The 27,652-nt window shown below is 40.6% G+C and overlaps 1 protein-coding gene across 12 annotated transcripts in view; it reads right to left on the reverse strand.

Moving 5' to 3' along the window:
- The window catches only part of CAST (calpastatin), a 60,987-nt gene that overhangs the window by 19,656 nt on the left and 13,679 nt on the right, over nucleotides 1-27,652 (reverse strand). For 5 of the 12 annotated variants that reach the window (XM_055698929.1, XM_055698933.1, XM_055698935.1 and 2 more), the window contains 8 exons: nucleotides 11,581-11,640; nucleotides 6,482-6,532; nucleotides 6,083-6,145; nucleotides 3,237-3,332; nucleotides 2,610-2,711; nucleotides 1,744-1,824; nucleotides 1,596-1,649; nucleotides 914-1,006 (listed from right to left, as the gene is read on the reverse strand). In XM_055698929.1, coding sequence (XP_055554904.1) covers nucleotides 914-1,006; nucleotides 1,596-1,649; nucleotides 1,744-1,824; nucleotides 2,610-2,711; nucleotides 3,237-3,332; nucleotides 6,083-6,145; nucleotides 6,482-6,532; nucleotides 11,581-11,640 — 600 coding nt within the window. Of the gene's footprint in view, nucleotides 1-913; nucleotides 1,007-1,595; nucleotides 1,650-1,743; nucleotides 1,825-2,609; nucleotides 2,712-3,236; nucleotides 3,333-6,082; nucleotides 6,146-6,481; nucleotides 6,533-11,580; nucleotides 11,641-18,427; nucleotides 18,540-20,652; nucleotides 20,786-23,379; nucleotides 23,681-27,652 lie in introns of those variants that run through there. The other 7 variants (XM_055698934.1, XM_055698930.1, XM_055698936.1 and 4 more) reach the window with 5 other exon arrangements.

Below are 27,652 nucleotides of genomic sequence, written 5' to 3' on the forward strand. Positions count from 1 at the left end.
TTTAAGAAAATATGCAAATCACGTCATTGTTTTTTGAATTGACACAGGTTTAACTTCCATGTCTTTTATGCTGTATATGAAGCAATGCCCCAGCACCAGACAGGTCATTTGTCTTTGGCTTTACTTGATTTCCTTAACATCACATTGCAGGATATAGCACAGTCTAATCAAGACACATCTCCTCTTCAGAAGGGAATTTAAAAAAAAAACAACTTAAAAAGAGCACAATATCATGTAACACAATTGCCACGTGCTTTGACATGGCATTTACACCCAGGAAGTGTAAGGTCACACTCGCTCTCTACATAGAAAAAAAAAAAGGTTTAGAAAACATAACAAAATTGCATCATATCCACATTTTAAACATACCACACATAGTTATGAAAACACATACATTTTTCCACTCTATTGCCTCTAGTCAGAAGAGGCCCAGTTACTCTGCAGAAGAATCCAGAAGGAAAAATCACCTGACCCACTAAGGCCAGATCTTTACGGTACAGTAGATTCTGAGGAATGACAATTTCTATTATTCCTATACTTTCCATGATAAACAGGATTTACATCTGAAAATGAGGATGATGAGCATCTCTACAAGATCATGCACACATAAAATATGACATGGGCTTGTAAACTTTAACTAGAAGTTAACGAGTCAAAGAATAACTATGTATGACTCCTCTGATTTTGTCTCTTTTTCCTTAGGAGGAACTGAGCTCTTGACGGAACTTGCTGCTTGTGCTTCCACAATTTCTCCTTCCTTACTTGGTTTCTTTGAGAGATATGAAATTACAGGCAAATTTGCAGAAATAAAAAGAGGAAAATTTTCAAGATAATTTTAAAGTGAAATACTAAGATAATAATGGCAATGTTTCATTGCAATAAAGACACGCGATAGCAAGAAAAATATCAATACCTCTGTCAGAGTTCTAATCTTTTCTCCAGCGGAAGCTACACAGGTAAAGTCAGATGCCAGGGCCTCTGCAATCTCATCCTCTGTCAGTGGTTTCTGAGCAAGAAATTGGCAACTAGGTTATGATTATTAAAGTTCACATAGCAGCACTGTCAAACTCAAGTTTAAAATCTGAGTGTGCTCCATGTTTACCCACACACACAATGACTTTGTAAGCACATGCTGCTAGTTGCTGTCACATCAAAATCAAAAATATTTCCCCTTATAGGTTGATCCATTTTTCAGATCAGTTTTTATTTTTCTATGTTAAGCTTATAAACAGTAAAATCAAGCTGGTTTACAGAATTCTCTTGCTAAGTACAGAAATTCAAGTAATCTTTGCTAAAGACATTAAGAAGAGACTCCTGCATGCACAGCTACTGTTTCTTCCCTTTTGTTATTACATCCAATACCCCTATGAGCATTTATTTACCTTGTTTCAGCTTTAGTGTCCTAAAAATTCTGACTTCTTTATTAAAAACATCTGTGCCAAGTTTCATTTAGTTTTATCAGTATCTATGCTATCTGGCACCCCACAGCCCTCTCCCTCTTCCTGAGATTTTTGGAAGACAGGTAACATAAATTTTCCCAGGAATCCAATAACTGCGTTATTTTCACCTTCCAACATAAAAAGAAAAAGTCTTACTTCATCTTCTTCACCCTCTTTTGGCAAGAGTTCATCTCTGCCATCCACTTTGCTCTAAAACGAAAAATGATTTTGTTGTAAATGGGCAGCAAAAACATACAATGTGACAGAAAACATGCATGAAGATATTTTTTTAAAACTCACTAACCTTCAACAATTTAACATACTCTGGAGGGAGACTACCTTCCCGTTTACCCAATTCTTCCAAGTAACTTGAAAATACATCTTCCTATGAAAAGAATGCACACAATGTTTTTGTACTCTTGTTTATTGAAAGAAATTTCTAATTCAGAGCTATTTACAGTGATACTTCTGGACAGAAAATGTGAGGGCTTGGCTAGGTCTGAGGGCCCATCCTGGACCACGACTATACCATGTCTTTCAGAACCTTGTGTCATGCAGATGCATCTTGACTAGCTTCAACAGTACATGTCATCTAGCAAAACTCTGCACCTCTGTTGCCAGATTGCTTCTGCACTACCACAAGCTATTTCAGTGTCTCAGACTATAGAATGTATTGCTGTACTTGGATTGAATTTCAAGTGTTTATAAATTCCAAAATTTTTATCATGGCTGAGTACTGCACTGAGTCATTGAGCTTGCAATCTTAATCCTTCTTATGTTACTCTCCCATTCTAACTTAGAAAAGTATATGTTCTTCCTCAAATTCCCAATGTTTTACTCCTTCTCAAGTAGAAAGGAAATCTAGGTTGTTTACTCTCTCTTATACCTCCATCACTGCCTTCTGTAAATCTGTTGGAGACCATGCTTGGAAGTCAGTTCAAAAACCAACAAACTTTCTTTGTTGATACTTCACTGTTTTCTACTGCCACGCATAAGTAACTGTGTAATTTCTGTTTTACTGAGAATGCAGTAAGATGCAACTGCGCAAACTCTATTTTTCCTCTCAGCAGATCAAAGCCGACAAACAGTGGATCAATGGAGCAGTGAGCATCTACAGACATATTTTAGAGATTAATCTTCTGAAAAATAAAAACAAAAACTATGAAATACCTTAACTTCTGGACCACTGTAAACAGTATTAGTAGACATCTCTTCTTGAAGTTCAGCTAGGCTATCTATTAGCTTATCTACTGCCAACTCATCCATACCAGTCTAAAAAATAAACAAATCATTATAGAAGTTATCATGCAGTACAAAGGAAAAAAAACCAAAACCTGAATCAGCTGGTGGATCTGTAGAAAACCACTGGCAACCAAACCAAAAGCTTTCTGTCAGTAGGTCCTGAACCTACCAGATTTTTCAGTGAGAACCGTTCTTAAAACTTGTTCCCTAGTGTCACTAACAAGATCATTTGTATTTTTTTATACATATACATACACACATACACCAGCTGATACACATGCATACATCTAAAAAAAAACCTCTGAGGACAAAGAGTAATTAATTTTATGCTAGTTGTGGTAAAAGTGATTATAAATACATCATATTTGACAAACCACAAATGACATGCCACCAGTTGGTTACCTATTCTATCAGCCCTTCACCACCATACATAATTGTTATATAGCAATACAGTTACCTGTTCATTTTTACTGAAACCGAAGTGTTTGAGAGCAAGAAACACTCTCTGAGCCATTTTTACAAGGGAAACATTTACCTGGGACTGTGTTTACCAACCTCAGTACTTGAGTGAACAGTTGCAGCTGATATACTTGCACCACCTGTGCCTGCACCAGCTGCACCAGCCTCCGTGGACATACACTCAGAACTAGGCTGGAGAAATAAAAGAACAATTAACAGATGGCTTTATTATATGGCCCTATGTTAAAAATTCTGGAGATGAAACAAAGTAAAGCAGAGATGCTCCACCCAGGCACGCATATCAATGTCCTTGTTCATCTATGCTTTGAATAAAAATGGTAAGTTGGTTCTACCTGCTGGCTGAGTGGCCTGGAAGTTGAGTAGCTGCAGCTTGCATGATACTAAGCCCAGCCTAAAACATCCAGCTCTGAGGCCATGCATATTGTTTTGGACTCAGCAACTGGCTAATGCACCTACACAGCATCCAGATGCTTGGGCAGAGTGAGCTACCATCTATCTAAAATACAATGGAGACATACACTGCTTCTAGCATGATTTTGCTGTGAGAAAGAAAGCATGCTGTTTTAAGGACTTGTGGTTTAACTAAACAACTAAAAAACTAAACAACTAAAAACATTAGTGTGTCACCAAAGTTACTTTCATACTGAATCCCAAACATGGCACTGCACCATGGAAGAAAATGAACTCTATCCCAGCCAAAACCAGACCAGTACTGTACCTCTGTTTTGCCAGTAGAAGAAATCTGCAGTGCAGAAGAGCTATGAGGCCTCTTCCAAGTCCCTTTTGAAAGCTTTCATTTATATCTGACAGTTCTCAACACACCACTAATGCCAGCAGTAAATACTACCCAAGTAAGTAGGGGGAAAACTGTTTCAGGGAGTTAGCAAGACCAACACAAAATGCAGACTTCTGCACTAATGACATTCTCATTTACTGCAAAAAAAGTGGGTTGTAGTAGAGCAGGGGTCCTCCAACTACGGCCCGCAGGCCGGATACGGCCCCCCTTGTTCCTCAATCCGGCCCCTGGTATTTACAGACCCCCCCACCGGGGGTTGGGGGGGGAAACCAAGCAGCCGCAGATGACTGCCTGCCACTGCATCCGCGTGCCGGCCCCCTGTTTAAAAAGTTTGAGGACCCCTGTAGTAGAGCCACAGGAGTCCTTCACATTACCCTGGCCTTGTAGTCAGCTGGCTCAGTATTAGATCAAACTTGAAATTTATACAAAGTATGTAAATATCTGTAATGAAAAACAAGAAAGAATTTGAAAAACAGAGGATGTTACAGACATCTGGTGGAACACAGCCTTGGGAGGAGGGATAGACAGCGTAAATATATCAAGCTGGGACACAACAAGATAAGCTCAAGGAGAACCAAATGGTTAGTAAGACTAAACAGAAAATTGCTGGAACTATGTGTGAGCTATCCTAAATATCACACTAAAAGATTGACCCTCGAGCAAAGAGAGACTCCTGCTAACAAAGCCCCCTCCCCACAGCCCATGTTCTGTGGAAAGAAAGGATGCTGCACCTTTCAGTGGAGATGAGGCTTGCAAGAACCAAGGAGAGTTAAGGGTGACCAAGTGTCACTGTGAGCAGTTGTTCAAAGCCCACGAAGTGTTTTACTGCGTGTGAAGTGGTGTGCTAGCTGCATGGTTTGAGCAGACATCTCTGCACAGCCATGTGATAAATGCTATTGCGGTCCTGTGTGTGAGACTGGCTCTTTGTACACTGGGCAATGAAGTCCGTAAGAAAACAGCCTTTTCACCCAGTCATGCAGACCAGACCAAAAGATCTAGATCCTGACACTCTACCACACACTTTTGCTTCAGCTTTTTCTCCACTTGCCCCCCTGAAATGACCACGCCCAAACTTTTCCCCCAACCTTTCTCTTCCTAGATTTTTTGCAGGGTCTTACAGTCAGGGTGTATGGGGTACCCTACTGCAAACAGATAACCTGCTGACCTGCTGCATTTGGACCCAACCCTGCTACTACAAACATGCCTGGCAGTCCACAGGTGAAGGAGCTCCATGATGGCAATGCTCATACAAAGCAAGAATTTGCTTGACTGACCAGGTGGTCCCTTCCATTTGCCTTCAGTTGTGAAAGGGCCTGGAAAAAGAATGACTGCAAAAAAGCTTGCATGAATGACAGAGGAGCCCCAAACACGTAACACATGGGAGCAGGACCACATCTCTGGTGATCTTAATGTTACCTCCTTGGAGAGTGTGTTGGACAATGAAGACAGACATACAAAGAGGACAACAAAAGGTGGATGCACATCAGGATCACCAAAGAACCTGCGCAAACTACCAACACCATCTTGGCTGGGCAGCTCTACTTGCAGCTGATGCTTGTCCATTAACGCTGTCATGGGTTAGCCTGAAGTGGTATATTCAGGATGTTGCTTAAGTTAATTACTGGATAAAGCATGAAGTTTCTAAGTCCCAGATTTTGAAAAAGCACAAGGAGGCTTTTCATACACACTTTTAAACACAAGACAGCTTTTGAGCTTTTCTACATTGTGCTTTTTGGGGGCTCAGCCTCACTTTACAATATTCAGCATAAGAATTCATCTTGATGTGGATTTTTAACCCCTACAATAACATAAATAATAAAAACTGGATTGCTACTTCTACTACACCTTTGCTGTCTCTGTAGAGGTTGTTTTAGGAGGCTGATCAGCCTAAGTTTCAGCTACTTGTCCTGTATTATTTGGTTTAGAAGTTGTTGTCACAGGAGGCAAGGTCTGGCTTTTTACCTGTGCAGAGGTAAACTATTATCATTAGATATGAAATAGTTATGGGCTGGCTTTGTTTGGTTTGGGTTTTGAATTATTATTTTTTAAAGAAAGACAGGAAGAAAGACAGAAAGACAGACAAATACCACAAGAAGCTGAGAGAGAGAGATATTATACAACTTACACCACTGGGATCCTGATCGTTTTGCCTCATTTTGAACTGCTGTTCATTTGCAGAGTCTGTTGGCTATCATAAAACAAAAAAATGAGATCATTTACCCCTACCACATTTAAATGCTACAGAACATGATCTATACTAGGTCAAATAAGCATAAGACAGATTTAAAGACAGTTAACAGAACACTTCTTAGGCTGCTGTGAAGCAATAAAGCATCCTGAAAGTTTTCCCCAAACAATCCATTTCCACACCTGTCAGCTCCTAGCTCTTTTCCACACAGGTATGTTACTAATCACACAGCAGTTCCATGTTGAACAGTAGTAGCAAAGAGTTTAGCTTCTTTTCTTAAAGACAGTCAAAGGCCAAAGTACAACCACTCGCCAAAAGTGAAAGGTAAGTATTTACCTTGTATGACCACATGGTTTTTCCAGATTCTGTTTTGGTTGTTGGTGTGGACTGAAATATAAGTAACATATATATGCAGACAGAGATTAATACGCTTGGTTATTTCTAAGGCGTCAGCTTATATAAAGAATAACATCAGGCAGATTCATACTTGGGAGCACACACAGTATCTGACTGATACACAGTGTTTTGATCTCGCAGTTTACAACATTCTGGCACGGACCCCCTGCTCCAGCGATTTAAGGGCACTCAGACACGTGTGAACACACACACACACTCTTCATATGAAAAGCGACGAACGAAGGTACTAAACAAATGTAACAAAGTTTCATTTACACCTGAAAGTTTTCTGCAGCCGTGCCACAAAATTGATTCCTGTGATTCACCAAGTACAGTAAGCAATACAATACTACTAGTAGAAACACGTAAGAACAAAACCTAGAAAAGAGTAGTTGTATTTGATAAGAAGAAAGAAAACTGAAAATGCTGGCCTCCTCACCATATCTTTCTTACTATTTTTTCCTGCTCTTGCTACTTAGGTGTGCTACAATTAACACAAACAGAGACAAAGGTACTGGAATGTCACCTAGCAATGCCCCAGAAAAGGCTGCTGCCTCCTGTGCAAGCTGCAGAAGCTCTGGGCACTGAACAGCCAGGGGAGGACATGGACCCAGGGAAGCATGACCTGATCTGCAGGGAGCAGCCCCGTGCACACCCTGGGAGACGTGGATCCTGAGGCTGAGGCCCCTTCCCTGGCTGAGGCTGGAAGACCTACGCTTCCTCCAGAACTGGCACCGGACACCAGCACCATGTCTTCTTGCACCATGCCCACCAGAAGCAGAGAAGTTCTGAACTCTGCCTAGGAGATAAGGGGGCACAGACACAAGCCTTCCTTATCCCCTCCATCCTACTAATACATTGAGCCTATTTAAAGTTACTAAGAGACAAATAATGGAAGTTTTTCCCTGGTAGCCTATTAAAAGTCAGCAAACAACCCAAAAAAAACAGAGAATCCATTAGGAGTAATTTAAATTTTTTCATTGCTTTGTACTGTTTTCATTTCAGCTGCCAAACATTGATTACTGTTTAGATATATCCAGCTTCTGTTTTGTAGCTGACCACACAGTGAAATTTGCTATACACGTTTACCACTTGCTATGCAAGTATTCACACCCACACACTGAACCACAGACACTTGCCTGGGAAATCCTGAACATGCATAAAAATGTACATGCCTGGGCATAAGCTGGGCAAAGGTCTTTAAGCTGTAGACCACAGTAAAGGACACAACACCATAGGCAAGTAAGTAATAACAGGTAAAATACTGATAGCGAGGGAGGACAAAAAATCCCCAACTCCAAAGTGGGGAAAAAATTTAAAATAAAATTTAAGAAAAAAAAAGTCTCAAAAAAAAATCACTTAGCCTCTCAGATTCCCCCCTTTGGATTTTGTCTTCATGTCTAACCTGATTAAAGCACAGTACTCCTCAGATTCTGTCATGGTTATATGCTCCCATTTGTACACCTCCCAACATGACTACTATATGGTTAACTCAAAGGCACACACATCCATTTGTGTACCCGTACACTAAACAATCCTGTATCTAAAAGGTAACCCTGAATTTTCTCAGTTTTTATGCTAAAAAAGTTGGACATGTTTATGTAACATCTAAAGCAAAGAGTAAATCAGACATGAGATGTCCTTTGGCAGCAAGGCTGATACAAGAACTATTTACTTCAAAAACAAGAAAGGAAAAAAAAAGTAAATATCTCCACTGAAAAGCAAGAAAGAATTTGAAAAACAGAACATGAAATCTTTACAAGCAGATAACTAAGTATGGTCTTGGGAGAAGGAACAGACCATGAATATATCAAGCTGGGACACAGCAAGATAGCTCAAGGAGAACCAAATGGTTAGTAAGACTAAACAGAAAATTGCTGGAACTATGTGTGAGCTATCCTAAATATCACACTAAAAGATTGACCCTCGAGCAAAGAGAGACTCCTGCTAACAAAGCCCCCTCCCCACAGCCCATGTTCTGTGGAAAGAAAGGATGCTGCACCTTTCAGTGGAGATGAGGCTTGCAAGAACCAAGGAGAGTTAAGGGTGACCAAGTGTCACTGTGAGCAGTTGTTCAAAGCGCACAAAGTGTTTTACCGTGTGGGGAGAGGTGTGCTAGCTGCGTGGGTTCAGCGCCCAGCACCCATCTCTGCACAGACATGCGATAACCCAGCATCGTGACTCGCTGTGTGATTGTTCTGGCATACCGGGTGAAGAACCCAGGTTTGGGGTAAAAGGCCACAAAGAACAGCAGTGCAAGCATGAAGTTCTAAAAACACAGAGTTTGATTTTTCCTGACATGGGACTGCTGCCTGCTCAGGACTTTAAGCACTCTGCTGTTAAAGAGCACAGATTCAGGTTTTCCTTACGTGCTTTTCAGAAGAAAAGTAAACATCTTTTGCGCAGGACAGTAAAACTTTCATTTCTGTCAACACCCAACAATAGCTGTACAGAACATAAATTCAAATTCTCAGCCTGCCAAACCATTTATTAGCACCTGCATACCTTTTTTGTTAACCTATATATATATTGTAAATTTTATTTTACTTAACACAATGCATTTTTTGTGTAGGGTATACATTATTCATCCTATCTTTAAAAATGTGTAGAATTGCTCATACTGTTAATTTATCTATGACAATGCTGAAGAATATATGGATTCCCATGGGCAATCCTTTGATTCAAGACTTATACACACGAAGATGCTATTTAGACAGACTTCTAGCAATAACAAAGTTAAAATCCAATAAAAAAGAAATTATTACCAAGCCAGTCAAACCAACAATTTTAGCACAAGACTACACATTCAAAGGCACCTATTCCATCATCCTTTAAACTGAGTCAGTGGTGAGCAGTCACTGCCTGAAGCCATAGCATCAGTTCACAGTGTACACTGAATTCCTATGGAGAAAAAGGTGTTCTACCTCCCAGTCCACTGCCTGCTTTGATCTGCACTGTGCCAGTATCTGAGGGACCATACTTTAAACTGACTCAGGAAACTGAAGAATAGCTGAAAAAGAAAAATAGTACTTTTAACTAGTTCCTTAATTTACACTGCAGTTGCACAGAAGTGTGCAAAGGGAAGAAAGTGGCAAGAAAGCGGCACGGGACATGTCTTTGTCGGTGGCAAAATCCTTCATCCACTCCTCCAGCCAAAGCCACTGGGTGCCTGCTCTCCACCCTGGTCCTCCAACCTTCCCACCTAACCCTGGGGCTTCACCTGCAAAACACGAAGTTCCACATTCCTTCTTCTGCTGCAGTGACTCACAGTTCTCTCAGAAGAGGCATAATACTGAGGGTTAATTTGAAACAAAGGATTTGCACACAGGAGCTAAAGAGAGACCCAGAGCACATTTAAGAGCAGCTATGCACTAGAGAGACTGTAAGAAAAAACATATCAAGACGTGGTTATAGCAGGCAATTAGGAAAGATTTAATTTGCAAGAAATTTAGGACTAGAAATAAAAGTGAGTCAGCGGCCTGATTTCTTTCAAAAGAAGTCAGCTGTCAAAAATGCGGGTAACTTGCTTAATCCAGCAGGAGGAAGACATTAATAATGCAACAGACGTTAAAATAAAACATTGTCTTACACATGCAAATGCAGGGCATTCTTTCAAAAGGATTTGTGTTTATCAGTCTCACAGTGCTGAAGTATGCCTCTGCTATCTATTACAGTCTCATCTTGCAAACAGCAATTTTAAAGATCTGATTAGAAATTTAGCACATTCTTCTGAGAGTTATTTAAAATTTCAAGTAGGGAAAGACCATCACTGTTTTTAGATAGCTGTCTGGGTTAAACCGTATGGAGAACAGCATCAGTTACAAACATGATACAAATGAGCTTGCTCACAAACATAACAGGAAGATGAAACTGGAGACTTGCAGCTACCTTTATTTATGAGTAATGATGGTTGTGCACAAATGGAAAAGGTTTAATCATCATCAGCTCATTGCTACTAGTCTGTCTTAGGTGTGTGCATGGAGGAAAAGGGTTTTAGAAGTTGAGGGGAATGTAATGGCTAACACCAAGTACGGAGAAGATGGAGCTAGACTGTCTTCAGGGGTGCAGGTTAAAATTACCAGAGGCAACTGATGCAACTTGCAGCAAAGGAAGTCCCCATTTGATGAAAGTAAAAAAAAAAAAAAACACAACATAAAAATGGAGGTGAACAAACATCAGAACTGGCTACCCAGGGCCGCTGTGTAACCTGCACACACACAGGTGTTCAATGCTCATCTGGCAAGGCCTGAAGCAGTCTAACTGACCTGCAGAGCTGGGTCTGCCTGGACCAGAGGGTTGGACTAGATGACCTCCAGAGACTCCCTGCAACCTCACTGCTCTAAGGTTCCTTTATTTCTATTTACACACAGTGTAGACAGTCCTAATTTCTACTACTACACAAAAGCCTGCTGGTCTAGTTAGGTACTAAGTACTTTTGTTGGTTTCATTGTTACTATTACAGAAAATGAAAGAGGGAAAGAATCATTAATCATTTGTTTAAATAATAGATCTAAATTCTGTTTGGCAATGGAGGCTTAAGGGAAGATTATGACTCGGTACAAGTTAAGTACATGACTGATGACACAGCTTTGGTGCTGAAGAAGTTGTAGTCATAAAACAAGACAGAACAAGCATAAAGGACAAAGGCAAGGAAGCTGTCAGACAGACAATGAGACAATCAACGAGAAGATGCAACTGTACAAACACTAAAAGCTGAAACCTGTCCTGAATTCTTTGGATATGTGAAAAATTATCATTAGGTAAATAACCTTGTAATTACACTGGGGGGAGCCATATACATGTCACAAAGTGTAACTCATCTAAAATTAAAATATTTAATTAAAAGTTTGTTTATTGCTGTCATAAAACCTCTCAGGGCTTTGCATTGTATTTCTTAAGTATTTTTTTAAGAGTAAACTAAGCTGCAGACAAGAAATAAACAAAGCAAAGTTACTCAGTATCAATGTGCTAAAAAAGAAATTCCATTGCTTCATATATTTGTGCTTAACTGCAAGCATGAGTTTCTCAGGAATTCATACCTTTTTTTCAGATGGCTTCACAATTTGCGGTTTTGATGTGTCTGCAGATGGGGACTGCTTCTGAGAGAAAAAAAAGCAAATTAATTTATTTCACCTTTGTTACAAATACTTCTATTAAGCAAGCATAAGCAACCTGAATTCAATAGATATCCAGCTAAAAATTAAGAATAAATTATTATTGAAAATTAGGGTCATCATTTTAGGTCTTCTGTCTTGCCTGTATTTATACAATACATGTATGTAGGATTTTGACAGCATCATGCCTATAGATCTTCTCGAAACATTCTTTTTCCTCAGACATACAAAATATTTAATGATATATTGGCAAACTCAAACATGTTTTTTACTCAAGAAGAGTAACTAATCTGTATATAACACAAACACAAGTGTTTCTATGTAACATGGGACCCTTTCGGAGAAGCAGCAAATGACACGGTCTGTTCTCCTAGCTTCAGTGACATTAATCCAAGAGCAGCATGTTTTAATTCTGCTGTGACTGTATCAATCTTCAATGGCCAGAAATTAATATTCTAATTTTCTCATCAATACTTTATACAGATGCAATACTACTACTCCATTCCTGTTTCATGCCCCTATGCTCAAAGCTGTATATGACATCTTGATCACAGCAAGATATTCATAGTTTACATTTAAATGAACAGATCAAGTTCTCATTTTTTCTAGATTTTTCTCTTCATGTTTACCATGCCACTTGCTGTACGACAACACGCATTGTCTGAATGAACTCAGAGGCCACATTGCTATTCCATACTTAAGAGTGACTTTTTACTTCCACGCAGAACTTTTTCTCCTTTCTGTAACTTTTCATAGTACAAGCATTTCTCAACAATAAGACCAAAGTTGTACAGAATTTAAAAGGTACACTATGACAGCAACGACGTGCTCTCCCTGCCAGCGTACCTGGCACACCTTAGTAAGACGTTTGACTACTCTAAATATATACTAGAGAGAATTTGCAACTGTCACACTACAGAATCTTCTTCCATATATGTATATATGTATAGACTGACTACGTAATGGACGGAAACTTTTGTATGGGTGGAGATGTTCATAGGAATGTATAGAGCCTCCTACACCAGTACAGCGAACAAAGGTTTTTAAACAATCTTTTCTTATATTTTCACTACCACCATCAGGTAATCTGTAGGCAACAGCATATTTTTCTTAACTTGCTCTTCCATAGTTTTTCCTTTCCTTTCCTTTTCTTTCTTCTCCAAGAAATTAATCTGAATTCCTTCTACATGACTAACAGGTTCTGTTCTACACCTTCATATTAGTCACCCTAGTCCCCCTCCACTTAAGAAAAACACATTTACCTGAGCTCTTCTCCCTTCCTCCCCTCAGAAAACTACCAAGCCATTTTCTTACGGTACACTGAAAAATTCTTTCCCAAGTTCTAGCACAGCAGCACTACTACAACCTGTAGAGATGAGTGAAGACCTCCTGAAGAACTGAGCTGCTTCGTTCTATCTGTCCAGCTGGATGGCAGTAACTAGCAGAAACTATGCAATGAGGGGTTTAAATCCTCATGGAGGAAGAAGAACAGTTAGGGAGTAGAAAGCAGTTTAATGCAGGGCTGCTGATCAGTGGCTAATGGAGAATGCGAAGCCATCCTGCCTGTAAAGGCTGACCTGGGGAACAACAGCCCATCATACCAAGGAGCTGGAGGCAGGGAGCAGGAAGGGTGGTGGAAAGCACAGGGCACCCTGCTGCAGACCACCTCTACAGGGCAGTACTACCATGATCTTCTGGCTCCCTCAGGGGCACAGTGTGCCTTGCTTCATTTATGGCACTTTTTGCCCCAAATCTGCAATCTGCAAGGTCTTCAATTTTCCACTCTCTCCCCCAAAGGAGCCACTACAAGTAAGAAAGGGGTCCTTGCTCTTCCAAGCCCTTTAGTGTACAACCACCCTGAGTCTTGCAGACTGACAATGCAAGAAGCTGCCAAGGTCCAGCCCCTCATGGTAGCCACCACACAGCCTGTTAACACCAGCCAGACTCTGGGGGACCGCTTTTTACTGTGGGTTGTTCCAGTTTTCCTCTCCCAAGGGCTATGCGCCATGCCCAGCCATGCCCAGCTGTTAACCGGCTGCATTTGCTGCAGCGCGACAGTTGGACTGCAGAAGGGGTGAAGCCACACACCGATGTGTGTCAGACATGGAGGTAAATATTAAAACACTGCCTAGCGACCGGCATAACAACCACCTGATGCACTGCTGCTGCAGCATGCACACACCCTGCTTGGACCCAGGGGTGTCAAAACCCCACTGCAGCCTGGGCCAAACACTCCCTCACAAAAAGGTTAAGCTGCCAAATAGAAAAGCAAGAACAAGGAGAGTTCGATTCGCCCTGGTGGTTCAGGCTCAGCAGAGAAAGCCAAGCAGGTGCTCTTGCGGTGAGAGCAAAGTTTTTGTTGTGTTGTCAGGCATGCCCTGGAGGGCAGAGCTGACAGCCGAGGGATAACTGAGTGTCAGTGGCACTGACGCCTGTTCCTCCGGCAGTGTTCCTCCTGTGGGTGGCTGCACCCCTGTGGGTCCTGCCCAGACAGGGGTACAGGTGTTGGAGGATCCATCCAGGCCCACAGGGAGTTCACCAGCAGGGAGCAGGTGGAGATGCTCCCTGCAGAGGAACCCACCAAAAGCACAAGACTCCCACGACCACCAGAGAAGGGGCTCAAAAGACAGAGAAGAGGTTACAGGTTAACAGTGATCTAGCAAAGACTCGTACCTGTTAATTAACCCACCCTGCTAGCAGACATGCTGGTTGACAGGCAGCATGAGGGCTGCAGGGTCACAGCCTGTGCTCTCATGAGCCTGCACTCAGGCAGGACAGGCACAGACAGACAGATAAGCACAAGAACTGACCAACAGACTCGGATGCTCTCGGCTGTCAGTTAGAGGATGGCTCTCCAGGAAGCACAGATGAAGAGACTTGGGATCTAATTTGGTAACAGAAGGAATACCCTTAGACACTCCTTTGCCAAATTAGTGGGACAGTCTTCACACTACTGCTGAAAAAGACAACGTGAAAGCCAAAACCTGGGTCAGTAAAACAAAACAAAAATGCCTACCAAAAACTGGTTATCTAGTCTCACTGTGTGTCCCTCAGAAATCTGGAAATAAAAGGGAAAGTGCATTGGGAAAAGAAAAAAAAAAAAAGTAAACATGACACCAAAAGAAAATGATTTTAACTGTTCAGAGAACTGGATGCAAATGTCCTTTGAAAAAAGAAAACAGCAGGTGAAGAAATCCGTGAGAGCTTCTAGCTACGGAGAGCTGAAAATCACTGAAGCCACCCTATACGCAATGTAGCAAGAGCTATGTCCAACCAAAACTACAAATTTTGGAAATCACTGAGAAGATTTCATAGGACTCAGGAAAGTCATTTGCCACCCTTAGAAAGAAGCACAGTCAGCTACCTTCACAAACAGAAGAGGTGCTGGAAACATTTACCAAGTAACCAATGCAGAAAGATTTAGATGCTAAGAAAAGAATAAATAAGGATCAACAGACTGGTCAAGAATAAAGCATGTAAAGACAATACAACACTCAATACACTCAAACATGGAAATAAGCTTGGTGGATAAAAACAGATGAACCTCCAGAGGAAGGCATGCTGTCACTGCAACTTCTCACAGAACCTGAGGTGACATTTTCTCAAATGAAATGGGGAAGTTAGTGTAACACTGAATTACAAGCCTGTTTTAAGCCAGCCTCCAGCCTGCGTGGTTCACAGAGCTCCTGATGGGATCTCTGACAGAATGGTAGTAGGTTGAAGGAGACCAGACACAACAAGGTGAAAAAACCAAAAGCTAGGTAGGCTGCAGTACTCCAACAGTACGTAAAGTTACAATGTCCCAGGCTGAGATACTTTTGCCAAAATAAAACAAGGAAAGAGGAATCTGAGATAAAAATCTGTTCCCATAACAACATAAATATAAATGTAAAATATGGGAATAACTTTCCATCCTTCTGGCTTGAGCTTCTCTAGGTCAAGTCCTAGGACAGTTTTGGCCATCATGCTGCAGTACAGATGAATAAAGATCTAAGGACAGGATCAGGGGAGAAAAAAATGAAGTAGTACATATGAGGGTCCTAGTAACAGGAAAAGCAAGTTGGCACCTCGTGTTTTGCCCTCCCATCAGGGAGCCAAGAAAATGAGAAAAGAAGAAACTGGCTTATTCTATAAAAAAGAATCTCTCAAATCAGAGCTCAAAGACCTTTCCTGTGGCAGAAGCTACCTAGATGAACCAGGCACTTTCAGCCCTGCCAGCCTTTGGGCCAGTTTATATAAATATTCCCTGAGTGATCTAGCTGTACTCAGCCTAGGAGAGAGGACTGAAGAGCCATCATACTCTTTTGGGCTTACACACCATACCTATGAACGAGCTGGGACCGCTTCAGAGGCTTGGAGCTAACATCCACTTTATTATTTCCATATTACTAACCTACAGGGTTACTTCAATACAGTTGTGTGAGGCAAGCAAGGGAAAACCTAATCCATCTGACTACAAATGGTTGCTTTGTTACATGAATCGTTCAGTTACTAAGCTTTAATTAACATGTTTGTAAAATGTGGGCAGCAAATGCTCTTGAGAGAACTCTGTGAAAAATAATGGGTTATTTCCCTTAAGTGTAAAATACCATTTCAGCTGTACAGGTTAAATCTCCTCACTTGCTTGATGGGATGTGGTAACGCCTATGCAACCCTCACCTCCCTGGACACACAAAGGTTGTCAGCAGGTAGGCCAAGGATGCACCTAAAGGCCATTCCAGCACCTCACAATGCAATTGCTAACACCGTGAGCAAAGCAATGCAGAGTCTTCAAAATGCAGTCACACTGAGGAATCAGTGCTGTGATCTGTGGCATGAACACTATTGCACTAATTCTCCATTAACCAAGTGGAGTTCCAAGACACAATCTGAGCCAACATCTGCATCTGTGTATATGTACAAATACATATAAAAATATATAAACATATATATTTAAAGCTACACAATAGCTAAGATATGCAGTGATTTAAAACTGGGGGGAAAAAAGCAGCACTGATGCTACCTCTTTATATATATTATTATTATAGTATCTATAAAAGCCGAGTTAAAAATTACAAATCTGACTGCTTGTGTGCCATGTTTCACACCAAGTAATTCTGGAAATACCCTACTATTTAGTAATTACTGTTCTTATACATAACTCTGCTATTAAGTTGTTAAGAAAAACAATACCTGTTTAAGAGAAGGATAAAAAACCCACACAACCAAGAGAACAATATTCTTCCCAAGATTTCAAGCTCTCAGTTAATTTTGTGGAGGTTTAATACTAAAAACTTAATGAAGTGGAACAGCAGGATATAGGTTTCCAGTTAGTACCTTTCTATTACTCAGACATAGGTATATTTACATAAAACATTCCTACTACATATGCCACTACATCGTCCTGTTGTGATGAGTTTGTTTGTAGAAGTAATCAGCATGATTTTTTTTCTAAACAATTTACATTCCAATTTCCGAGGACTGACTTTGCCACATGTGACCACTGGCATGCCTCTTTCATTTCTAACACCTATTACCATTGCTGAAATTCACAAACACAGCATGTTATAAACAAAGTCTACAGCCCATGCCAGCTACTGGTGGAGGGGGGTGGGGAGGGGGTGCATCCTTAGAGTATGGTTACTTTTTCTGTAACTAAATTCTAATTAAATCTAAAAATTTTTGCTGATGTTGTTACTGTGATGCCACTGAACTCACTACAGCTCTGCCCCAACAAACCCCCAAACTTATCACTGGTTGCCATAAAGCAAACCAAACAGGATTTGGTATGTAAGCATGGAGATTCATTTAAATAGGCAGTTTGTTGAATTCATGCTTTTGTGATTCTTCAGTTCTTCAATATACATGGTTTACATACCCATCTTCAAACCAAATCAAACCAAACCAACAACAGCAAAACTCCCTATCTCTAGGGATGCTTCCTGTGCTTTTAACATTCATAAACTCAGCTGGTGTGAACATAACCTAAAATATATATAAAAATGAGTACTATTATTATAGTTTAAATTTCCACAGCTTGACAAAGATTTACGGCCAGCTGAACATGAGCCAGCAGTGTGCCCAGGTGGCTAAGCAGGCCAACAGCATCCTGGCTTGCATCCAAACCAGTGTGATCATCCCGCTGTACTGGGCACTGGTGCAGCCGCACCTCAAATACCATGCTCAGGTTAGGGCTCCTCACCGCAAGAGGGACATAGAGGTGCTGGAGCGTGTCCAGAGAAGGGCAACAGAGCTGGGGAAAGGGCTGGAGCACAAGTCCTATGAGGAGTGGCTGAGGGAACTGGGGGTGTTTAGTCTGGAGAGGAGGAGATTCAGGGTGAACCTTACTGCTCTCTACAGCTGCCTGACAGGGGGCTGCAGGCAGCCAGGGGTCGGTCTCTTCTGCCAGATGAGAAGCGACAGGACAAGAGGAAACAACCTCAAGTTGGGGAAGTTTAGATTGAATATTAGGAATAAATAAAATTTTCACTGAAAGGGTGGTGAAGTACTCAGGCTGCCCAGGGTAACGGTGGAATCACCATGCCTGGAGGTGTTTAAAAAACGTGTAGATGTGGTGCATACCAACGTGGTTTAGGGATGGACTCATCAGTCCTGGGATAACCGCTGGACTTCTTTTTCAACCTAAATGACTCTATGGAAGATTATAAGAAAATTAATTTTAGAGATAAATTGACTCCCCCTTAGACCTATGAAACTTAGAAACAGATTGGCCCTGCTCAACTATGCATTCACAGCTCAGAGCAAATGTGAAAAATAAACTGCTGTAAAGTACCTTCATCTGCAGAGGGCAGACAAACTTCAACAGGTCAGTTTTCTAGACATCAAACCCTGGTTCAGATGCTACCCAGGGAAGGACCAGTGTGTGAGGAGACAAGTGGGTGGTGGACTGCTGACGAAACTCAACCATGAGGAAAGCCTCATCAGGACTTTTCTGTGATCTTAGGAGCACTTCAGAATTCGGTTTGCCACCTGACAACCTTCAAACTCCACACACATTCTCCTCCTGAACAACAGCACAACTAATAACAAATAGTAGGATTATGTTGGTGCTTCTTTCTCAGACCAGAAAGTTGACTGTAATATATCAGAGACAAAACCCAAAGACCAGTGTTAACACAAGACCATGCTTCTCTGCAAAACTCAACTCAAAAGATGATCTGGGTTACTATCATTGAAAAGATTAACCCCGAAATTTTATTCTTCTGCAATTTTCTCACCACACAAACTATTTGTAACACATGTTCATCTATACCAGAAGTATGATCAACCATCATTTAGGAATGCTAGAAAAGCACATAGGAAGTAAACCCATTTTTTCATAAAACACATTTTTTCATAAAACAAAAACATGACAAATTTTTAACAGAGACTGGTTTGAACCAGAAAACTGAAAAACTGATTAGCTCATGAAGTGTTTTTAAAGCCTCAAGTGCTGCTAAATTTATTGATAATCGCAGCACATGAAGCCAGACAACTTCCATACACAGACTCACTGTTTTCTTGTATTTTGATTACTAAAATAAGATTTCTGCCATTTTGGCACAGAAAGGAAACTTGGCAATATTTAATCACTGGATTTTATGCATCAACTGATACATAATCAAAGATGATTAACCATGCTACTCAAATTTAAAGGAACAGGTTTTTAAGCAGTGTTTTTTGAGACAACCTACTCGTATTTGAAATCACGTGTTACCAAGCATGACCTGTAAGATCAGTACTATATTTACCACAGTGCAGAACAAGGCTTCATACCACCTAGAAACTAACTGATCTGCAAAACCACCTTTAGGTTAGATGCCTGTTTTAAGATCTGTGGATTTCAGCAGCCTATGTCAAGTCCAAAGCTTAATACTGGTATGTTTGTTTTTCTTTATTTATTAAAATAACTGTTATGTCACTATTAAGACTCTGAAACAGCTTTATGCCTGAACAGTAAACAACCAAGGGCAGTGAATGACAATTTACTTTAAATAATTTTTGCACCATTTGACTCTTTTCTTCCACTTCCAACACTTTAGTTTATGCTTACATATATGCAGGAAGTTAGGGATATGCAGAAAAATCATCCCACAGCTGATGGTAAAAAGCACTATGCATTCATTCATTTCTATCTCCCACTGTGTCTAATGCTTTCACAGCTTTTTGTGTTTGGAAGCTAAGGAAAAGAGCTTCCTACTTGGTCACAGAGCACGCGTATTACCTACGCATGAAGAACCTTCACATACACACAGCTCAATCTGTGAGCAGAAGAAATTATCTGGACTTAGGTATGTAGCATGGCTATTGCTCTATAACCTTTGCTATACAAGGGCAACTTCTACTTAATGTCCTTTCATGATTATTGCAAGTGAGGTGGGAAGAAATGCAGTATATGCCGAGCAGGGTAACATAATTCATTTGCTGCCTTCAGATTCTGCATGTATGCAAACAGACCAGCACGTTAATTAACACCACAAGTTAAACACTCCTTGTTTCTTTTAAATGGAGTTAAAAGCAAAGACTGCAAGAAAGCTCTGGGTTTGTAGCCAGGTTATACCTCTCCAGCATCAAATGGGGGCTTTGTTTTACTGGAAAAGTTTTTCAACTTACAGCATCAGAGAAGTAAAGGCATTTTATCCTCAAACTTACTTTTCACCATCAAAGACGTTCATTTTATCATCATTTTGATGAAGAGTGATCTCAGTATTACCACTTGATCACAGAATGGGTTACCTAACCTGAAGCTTCCCTCAGCTATGCATTGAGAAATACTTCAGAAAAGCCATACTTCTGAGCATCAGTAAAACTCCTCACTGGACATACAAAAGTATCATGAAAAAAGTTCTGACATCAATAATTTGTTTTAAACTCCCCACTCTTATTTATTCTTAAAATGTGCTCTGCAATTCCCTCCCTTTGGAAACTTCCTGTTTCTATAACAATAAATTCTGCAAACTGGCACATACTGAAATTTCATTTTCATTCAGTCATATTCAAATATTAGAAGCAGCATACCAGAACTGTCACCACTCTTCTCAGTTTCCCACTCTGCACAACAGAGCATTACAGTAACATAAGACCTGGTCACTTGTAGCGGAACTCTCCTTTTTTGCAGATAGTTCAAAAATCATCTTTGCAGTTCTGCATCCTGCAGAAGGTTAGTATTTAGCTGTTAATTACTGCAGCTGTTTCCATCTCTACATGTTGTTTTAAACACCAGAATGTTCCAAAGCTATCTGCAGCAGCAAACTGCAAGCTGATAAGAGAACACCAGGAAAGCATGCGATTAGGTGCCAGCCACATGCCAGCCACACAGAGCTGCTGAGCTCAGCTAGGATTTGTGTCACTTGGTCTGCAGTATCACCACAGGACAGCATGCAAAGCCCTTCTCAGCAGAGCTGGAATAGAAATGGGGATTACAAACAGAACCGGTATTCTTTAAAGAGCGGTCTAAAAAGATAGAAATGTCACGCAAAAGAGAACTTAATCTTAAAACCAAAGATCATCGAGGTTATGAGTTTGGTTGTTTTTATTACAATAATCAAACTAGACAATAATCAAACTAGGCAATACTCAAACTGGATGACTGGCAGTCACAAGAGCTAGTGCGTGATCCCCTGAATTAGACATTCATGAATTAGACAGTTTTTCACCCCCAGGATGCAGAAACAAAGAATTATTCACTAACCCGTATGAACTGACACACACATTGTCACAATGACGTTGGGTAAATAATATAGGATGATACATAAATAATATAGGAGGATAAACAAATGTCAGCAAGTCAAGGAATCTTAATAGAACTTTGCTGTTAAAATATCTGAGCACATCGCTGGCATGACTTGGTGGGGGCAGGGGAGGTAGAAGTTGGGTTTTCTTCTTAGGTTATTTTAGAAAAATTCTATTTTTAGAAAAACAGTGTTTTACTATTCCTACTTAAAGAGTCAGTCTGGGGCACTTCTTACATCAGCTTTGGCTCTTAACTTGGGACCTCTCAAAATTGCTTCATAAGGGCCCTCTGCATGCTCTGAAGGAGTCAGCACGTTACTGTTCAGTTAAAAAATGTAAAATCTCCACCTTTGTGAGGCCTTGTCCTGCTTCACAAAGGCTTCCTTCTTGGGGATGAAAAACATTAGTTTTCTAGTCAGTTCAAGCACGTCTACTAAGCAAGGTATAAAGGCATGAACAGAGCTGACTTCTTCCAGAAGCAGGAAGGTTTCTCAGCCTTAAAATGCTCCTGAGGAGCTCACAAGGCTACTGACCTCCTTGCCTCCCTACAAAGTTGGCAGAAGAGACTCAGGACGAAGTCCCAAGCTTTTGCAAGTGCAGATTTTCCTCCCTCAGAAAAACAAAGAGCAGAAATTATGAGAATTAATGCACTGGATGACAACTCACTGAAAAAGGTGTACCTTTACCTTTTGGAAAAAGAGGTTTCTCCTCTAGCCCCTCTCCCAGTCCTCCAAGAGCCACTGCTTTCAGGGTAATACAATTTTGCCTAGATTTCAAACTGAGAGTGTCTGAGTAAGGTGCAAAGCCCCAGAACTAGAGCTATGAGAAACACTGGCCAAGAAAGTTGACCCTGAAACTCCCAAGATGAGGTACAGAATTTTCTGCGAGCTCTATACACCCCTCATCTCTAATCACTCCTGTAAACAAACGAAAAAACAAAAAAGTACCATTTTATACAAGATGCGGGCAGTAACAAATACATTAGTCTGGAAAAGAAAATGTCCTGTGTAGAAAAATTGTTATCCAGTATGGTTTATGTCAATTTAAAAAACCACAGCACTGAAAAAACTAGTTGTCAAAAAAAGGAACAAGAACTCAGCAGAGGTGTCTGCAATGTTTAAGAACACTGTTGTTATTTAACATACTACTTTCATTTTCTCCAAAGAAGAAAAGAGTGTACTAGTAACAATAATCAAATAGTCGTGTGACCTAAGCAAAACCTACCTATCCAATTTCTACTACAGAATGTACAGTAATATAAAGTTTATTGAAAACTATTACTTTTTCCCATGTTTGTTGTATCTGGTATTTTAGCATCTTATGAAGTAAACAATGTCTTGGTGTAAGTTATTGATACGTAAGCACAATTCAACCAAAAAGTTGCTCTTACAGATCCCCATACCCTGACTATGCAATATTTTATATGTCATAGGCATAGAAAGGTCTGCATTGGTATGCCAAAAAAATTACATGGACTTTTTTTTTTTGAAGCAAGAACAGCATGGGTTGTGAGAAAAAAAAACCAAAACAAAAAAAACCCCACAACAAAAAAACCAAACCCACAACAAAACCAAACAAAAATTATAAATATGGAACTTAGACATTAGTTTAAAAGCATGTTCTTCCTCACCCCTCTTCAAGGCTGCCTATGTCATGTCAACGGCTTGTTGTGTAATGTTGAAAACACACAGGCTTACACAGTGTCTAAAAAGCCTGTTTCCAATATGTTAAAATAATTTTAAAAAACAATTCACTACATACAGCTAGCTCTGGAGCACTTCAAGCCTGCCGATGACAGGATCACATCAGAAGCCCTGGAAGTCAGCAGCTTGTGTTATTTCAGCCCATAAAATTCCCGGAAGGGAGAAGGGGGAGGAAGGAAAAAAAGAAAAAAGAAAAAAGAACTGCAACAAACACACACACAGAAAAAAGACAGCTGCAACACGAACATAATTTAGCCTCAAGCAGATACAGTGGGAAAGCAAAGCCTGTATGAATAGCTAACTAACTTACCTGTTACACGTGTGCCTTCTGTTTCCAGCAGGAATGTCAGGATACAGCTGCTTTTTGCCCAGTGCCAGAGCAAGCTGCGGTTTTGGTTTTCAGGAGGTGCCGGCCAAACCCTCAGCGATCCAGCGAGCTGAGCGACGCGCTCCCCACGCAGCAGGCACTGCCCCACCTCCGGCACAGCCTGCTGGTGCCCGCACCAGGGAGGCAACCCAAACATGCGGGTTAGGGCCCAACAGCACTGCCAAAGCATGATGTGGAGGTGTATGTGGGAGCTCTGCCTGCTGCACCACGGCGTCTCTTCGCCAACCCATGTCCTGTTTCTTGAGATCGCTTCCGGAGGTGGCTTCACAGGGTTCCCTCACCAGACACAGCCGTCACTGAGCTGATGGCACAGAGCGGCGTAGAGCAAAAGAGGGGACAAAATGCTTGCCAGGATGGCGCAACTCTGGGACAGAGCTACTTTTAGCTTTCAAAAAGCAGTATTCATCTTCCACCTTTTGAGTTAGTAGCACTGGTGCTGAGAGAATGAACCTACTGATTCCCTTTAACACTCTCATTTTTATTACAAGTTTATGGGACATCTCCTCCCTAAATCTGGACTGATTATCCAGACCTTCTGAGTACATGAACATTATTAATCGAAAGAAACTGAGATGGCTGGACCAGTTAAGGCCGCTGAAACTTGACTGATTAGGACTACTTTTAAGCACAACAAATCCAAGTAATTTATATTAATTTAGAACTTTAAAGGTGCTTCTTCAAATATCAATCGTGACCTGCTCTTGAATTTTTAAAATTTTTTTTGGCTACAGAATCAAATTCTCAGTACTTGTAGTACAGGTATTTTGTATGGACTTTTTTCAACAGAAAGCCCCCACACCATTAACAAAAACTTCAACCTTTTTTTCATAATAACCTTTTGCCATCCTTTATTTCAAGGGAACAAGAAACAAAAGCCAGCCCTAAAAGGGAAGCAAAAAGGGGAAAACACCCGAAGATATGACACAGACTGATGAAGAAAATATCCCATTTTCAGTTAAGTACAGAAATTTTTTGGTGAAACGATCATATTATTTTGATCATTGCACAGCTTTACAAGTTGCAGCTTTTGCCCTGGTCTCCAGGTCAGAGGCTTCTTTTACAGCCCCACTCTTCAAATACAGAGATGACTGTGGGCGACAGACACCATGTCCCATAATGTTACACAAATCCCACTCTTCCACACAGGAGGCAGCTTCTGTACTCCTACAGTTTCCAATTTTCAATGTTTTGGTCTATTTTTAGCAAGCTGCTGCTACCAAGAAAAGCAGCACTGTTCTCTACACGGACACAGTTCTTGTGATTTTCACATGCAGGCCTAGGTGCTGGCAACAGCTCTAATGGCAACAGCCCTATGATATGCCACACTTGCTGCAAAACACCTATAAACTGAGGATCTGTGCACCATGACACATGTCTACTCTAAGGAGAGCATGCAAAGGAAGTTCTCAGATAGCTCATTTATATATTTTTCTGAATAATCTCAAAATTGAGAGGCAGTCTTTCCAACCTTCACAGTATGACTGGCAACAGAGGAGTAAGTTTACACATTTCTGTGGACATTCCAAATCAGTACTGTAACTTCAGACGCCTTCTATTCAAAAATGCCTGCCTTCCCAATAAAGTGTCTGTGCAAAGCTCACAAAATAAAAATTTAGTGTCAGTTAAGTAAGGTAAGTAGCAGGAAAAAAAAAAACCAACCTAGCCAACTGACAGTAGAAATCACTTTTCGTGATAATACAGATAAAAGTTGTGACAGAATTTCCAGTCTGCTGCAGAAATAGCAGGACCTTCACTTAAAGGTATTCAGTAGTTGCTTTTTTTTTCCTTGCTGTTTTCCAGACTGTTGCACAAGAAAGTAGATTGAATCCCCCTTTAAAACAATGTTAATTTGGATGCCAGCTCAAAGTAACTAACCTTAGACTTTTTAAATCATTAGGATAAAGAAGCTTCCTCTGAAAATATTCAAGATCAGTCAAGTCTGAAATAAAAACACTTCTAACTGAATTTTCACTGTTGTTGAATTCTTCTAGCACTGCTTCAATAAATTGTCCATGAAAGTAGTATGGACAAATATTCTCACTTCACTAAGCTATAGCAGCCAGGAACAACAAAAAAAAGTAAAATTACTCATTAGGAACTTATTAAGAGCGATGGAAAAAATCTGCTACATAAAAAGCAGCAAAACGTCATTTGATATCAATAGAATTACCATATAAGAACACAAAGATCTAAGCAAGATCATGAATCCAGCTGTATTCAAATCATTATTGCCTTCTATTAATAGCCATGACTGAATACTGAGCTAGAAATTGGCTTTCCTGTGGGCTACAGAACTGGCAAAAACAATTTAAAAGGCTGTAAAACAAAACACAGACAGAGCACTGGTATAGTACCTTCTGTAAAGGAAGGAGGTTCAGTTTTTCACCTTCACTGCTGCTAGCTGATAATGGTAGTGATGACCTCTTGGTTTGTGTGCCTTGGCAGTTAACGTATACATGGAAGAGGCTGCTCATAAGCAACTAGTAAATATTCCTGATGATCATAACCTTACTTGAAAACAGCTTTTTACTCCATTTATCCAACACAGTTCTACTACAAGGCATGTGCTTACTGAAAACACCCTGGTACAAAATAACAGTCAAATAGGACTTCATGTCAAAAAGGAAAGTAAGGCTTGTGATAGACAGAAGGAGGTCAGAACATATGTTTCAGTTAAAGATCTTAAAATTACTTATTTAAAATCATCTAGAAATTGGGCACATCAAAGTTGTGGATTAAATTACTGGGTGCCCTTAACACAACAAACACAAAAGCCGTACAGATATAAAAGAGACAAGAGAAGCAGCAGTTATTCCTTATACTACACAGACACATATGCAGTCAAGCAAAATTCCTGTAAGAAGACAATGATCAGAAACAGTGAGTAAATACTGGCTGCAATGCCAGGAACTTAACAGTGAAACAATAAAGAGCACAGGGATAACATTAAGACAGAAAGAATGGCAGTTCAGATAGACATTGCATCAAAAATGAAGCCAGACAGGTAAGTGCTTACTCTTAGGAGTAGTCCACACTATAGGATACCATCACAGGAAAATAAAACTACCCACATACTAGCCAGGCATTAAGCAATGGCAAGCATTCATCACACACAGGTTCCCGTATCTTAAACTCAGAAACACAGGCGGCCCATGCAGAACACAAGCCATCACTCAGAAAGCAATAATAACTGAAGGAAAAAATACTTAGGCCGTAATACAGAGGCAGCAAAAGCCCCTCTGGCTATTCAGTTCGAAGTAATTTCACCACAGGGTAAGAGTAGGTTAAAAAAAATGAACAGCTCTAGCTGAAGCAACTTAACTGCCCCACACCACCCACCTCTCCAAATCAGCTGATACACAGAGATTATACTCAAGACAGTCCCATCCTGTATAGCTCTCATGGCAACTACATACAGACAACTACATCCAGTGTAACTATCAGGAGTGAAGCCCTGACAAACTGCTATAAATAGGAAGAAAAGCAACAAAAGTGTTGGGCTGTCTTGAGTGATAAATAAAAGCACTGAAAGGCACAACAAGATTTACACCTTTGTGTCCTCCTTTGTTGAGCAGAAAGGAAAACTAATTACGTAGCACAGGGATATCTTTAGAAGTATTATTTTACAAAAGTACTGATTAAGGTAATAAAAAATCCCATTCAAAAGAGAAACTATTCCTGCTGATAGGATCTTTCAAATGATGGACTAGATGCGGGATGCAGTGGCAGATTCAATTGACTCCATACTGTACTTTGGTTCAGGCTGACTAAGAAGCAACTGGTCTCATGTCCTGGGGGTGAACTGGTAAGCTGGAAAGCCCCTGGCTCACATTCAAGGGAGTGAAGGTGTCTTGTAAAATATTTCTGAAGGTGGTTTCAAAATCCAAAAGTGCCAGATAACCAAAGTACAGAACAAGATATGAGAGCTAAAATGAAGACATCTGTCTTGTCTGTGCTGCAGACTCACTACTTCACTCTATAAATACTGCCATCAGGATGGACCCAAGGTGAACTCTCCCTGAACTACAGCTGGACTGCAAACCAGGTGACTCTCCCCTTGAGCCTTTCAAGGTTTGAGATTCCTTACCTAAGACTAAGAGATCCTTCCTTGCCCAAGGTGGAGAGATTCCTTACCTGTGACAGGTTCTCGATAAGTGACTGATAGCATGCTGAATCAATGCTGTGAAACATTACT

This window comes from Falco cherrug, chromosome Z (genome assembly GCF_023634085.1).
Source record: "Falco cherrug isolate bFalChe1 chromosome Z, bFalChe1.pri, whole genome shotgun sequence".
Lineage (NCBI taxonomy): Eukaryota > Metazoa > Chordata > Aves > Falconiformes > Falconidae > Falco > Falco cherrug.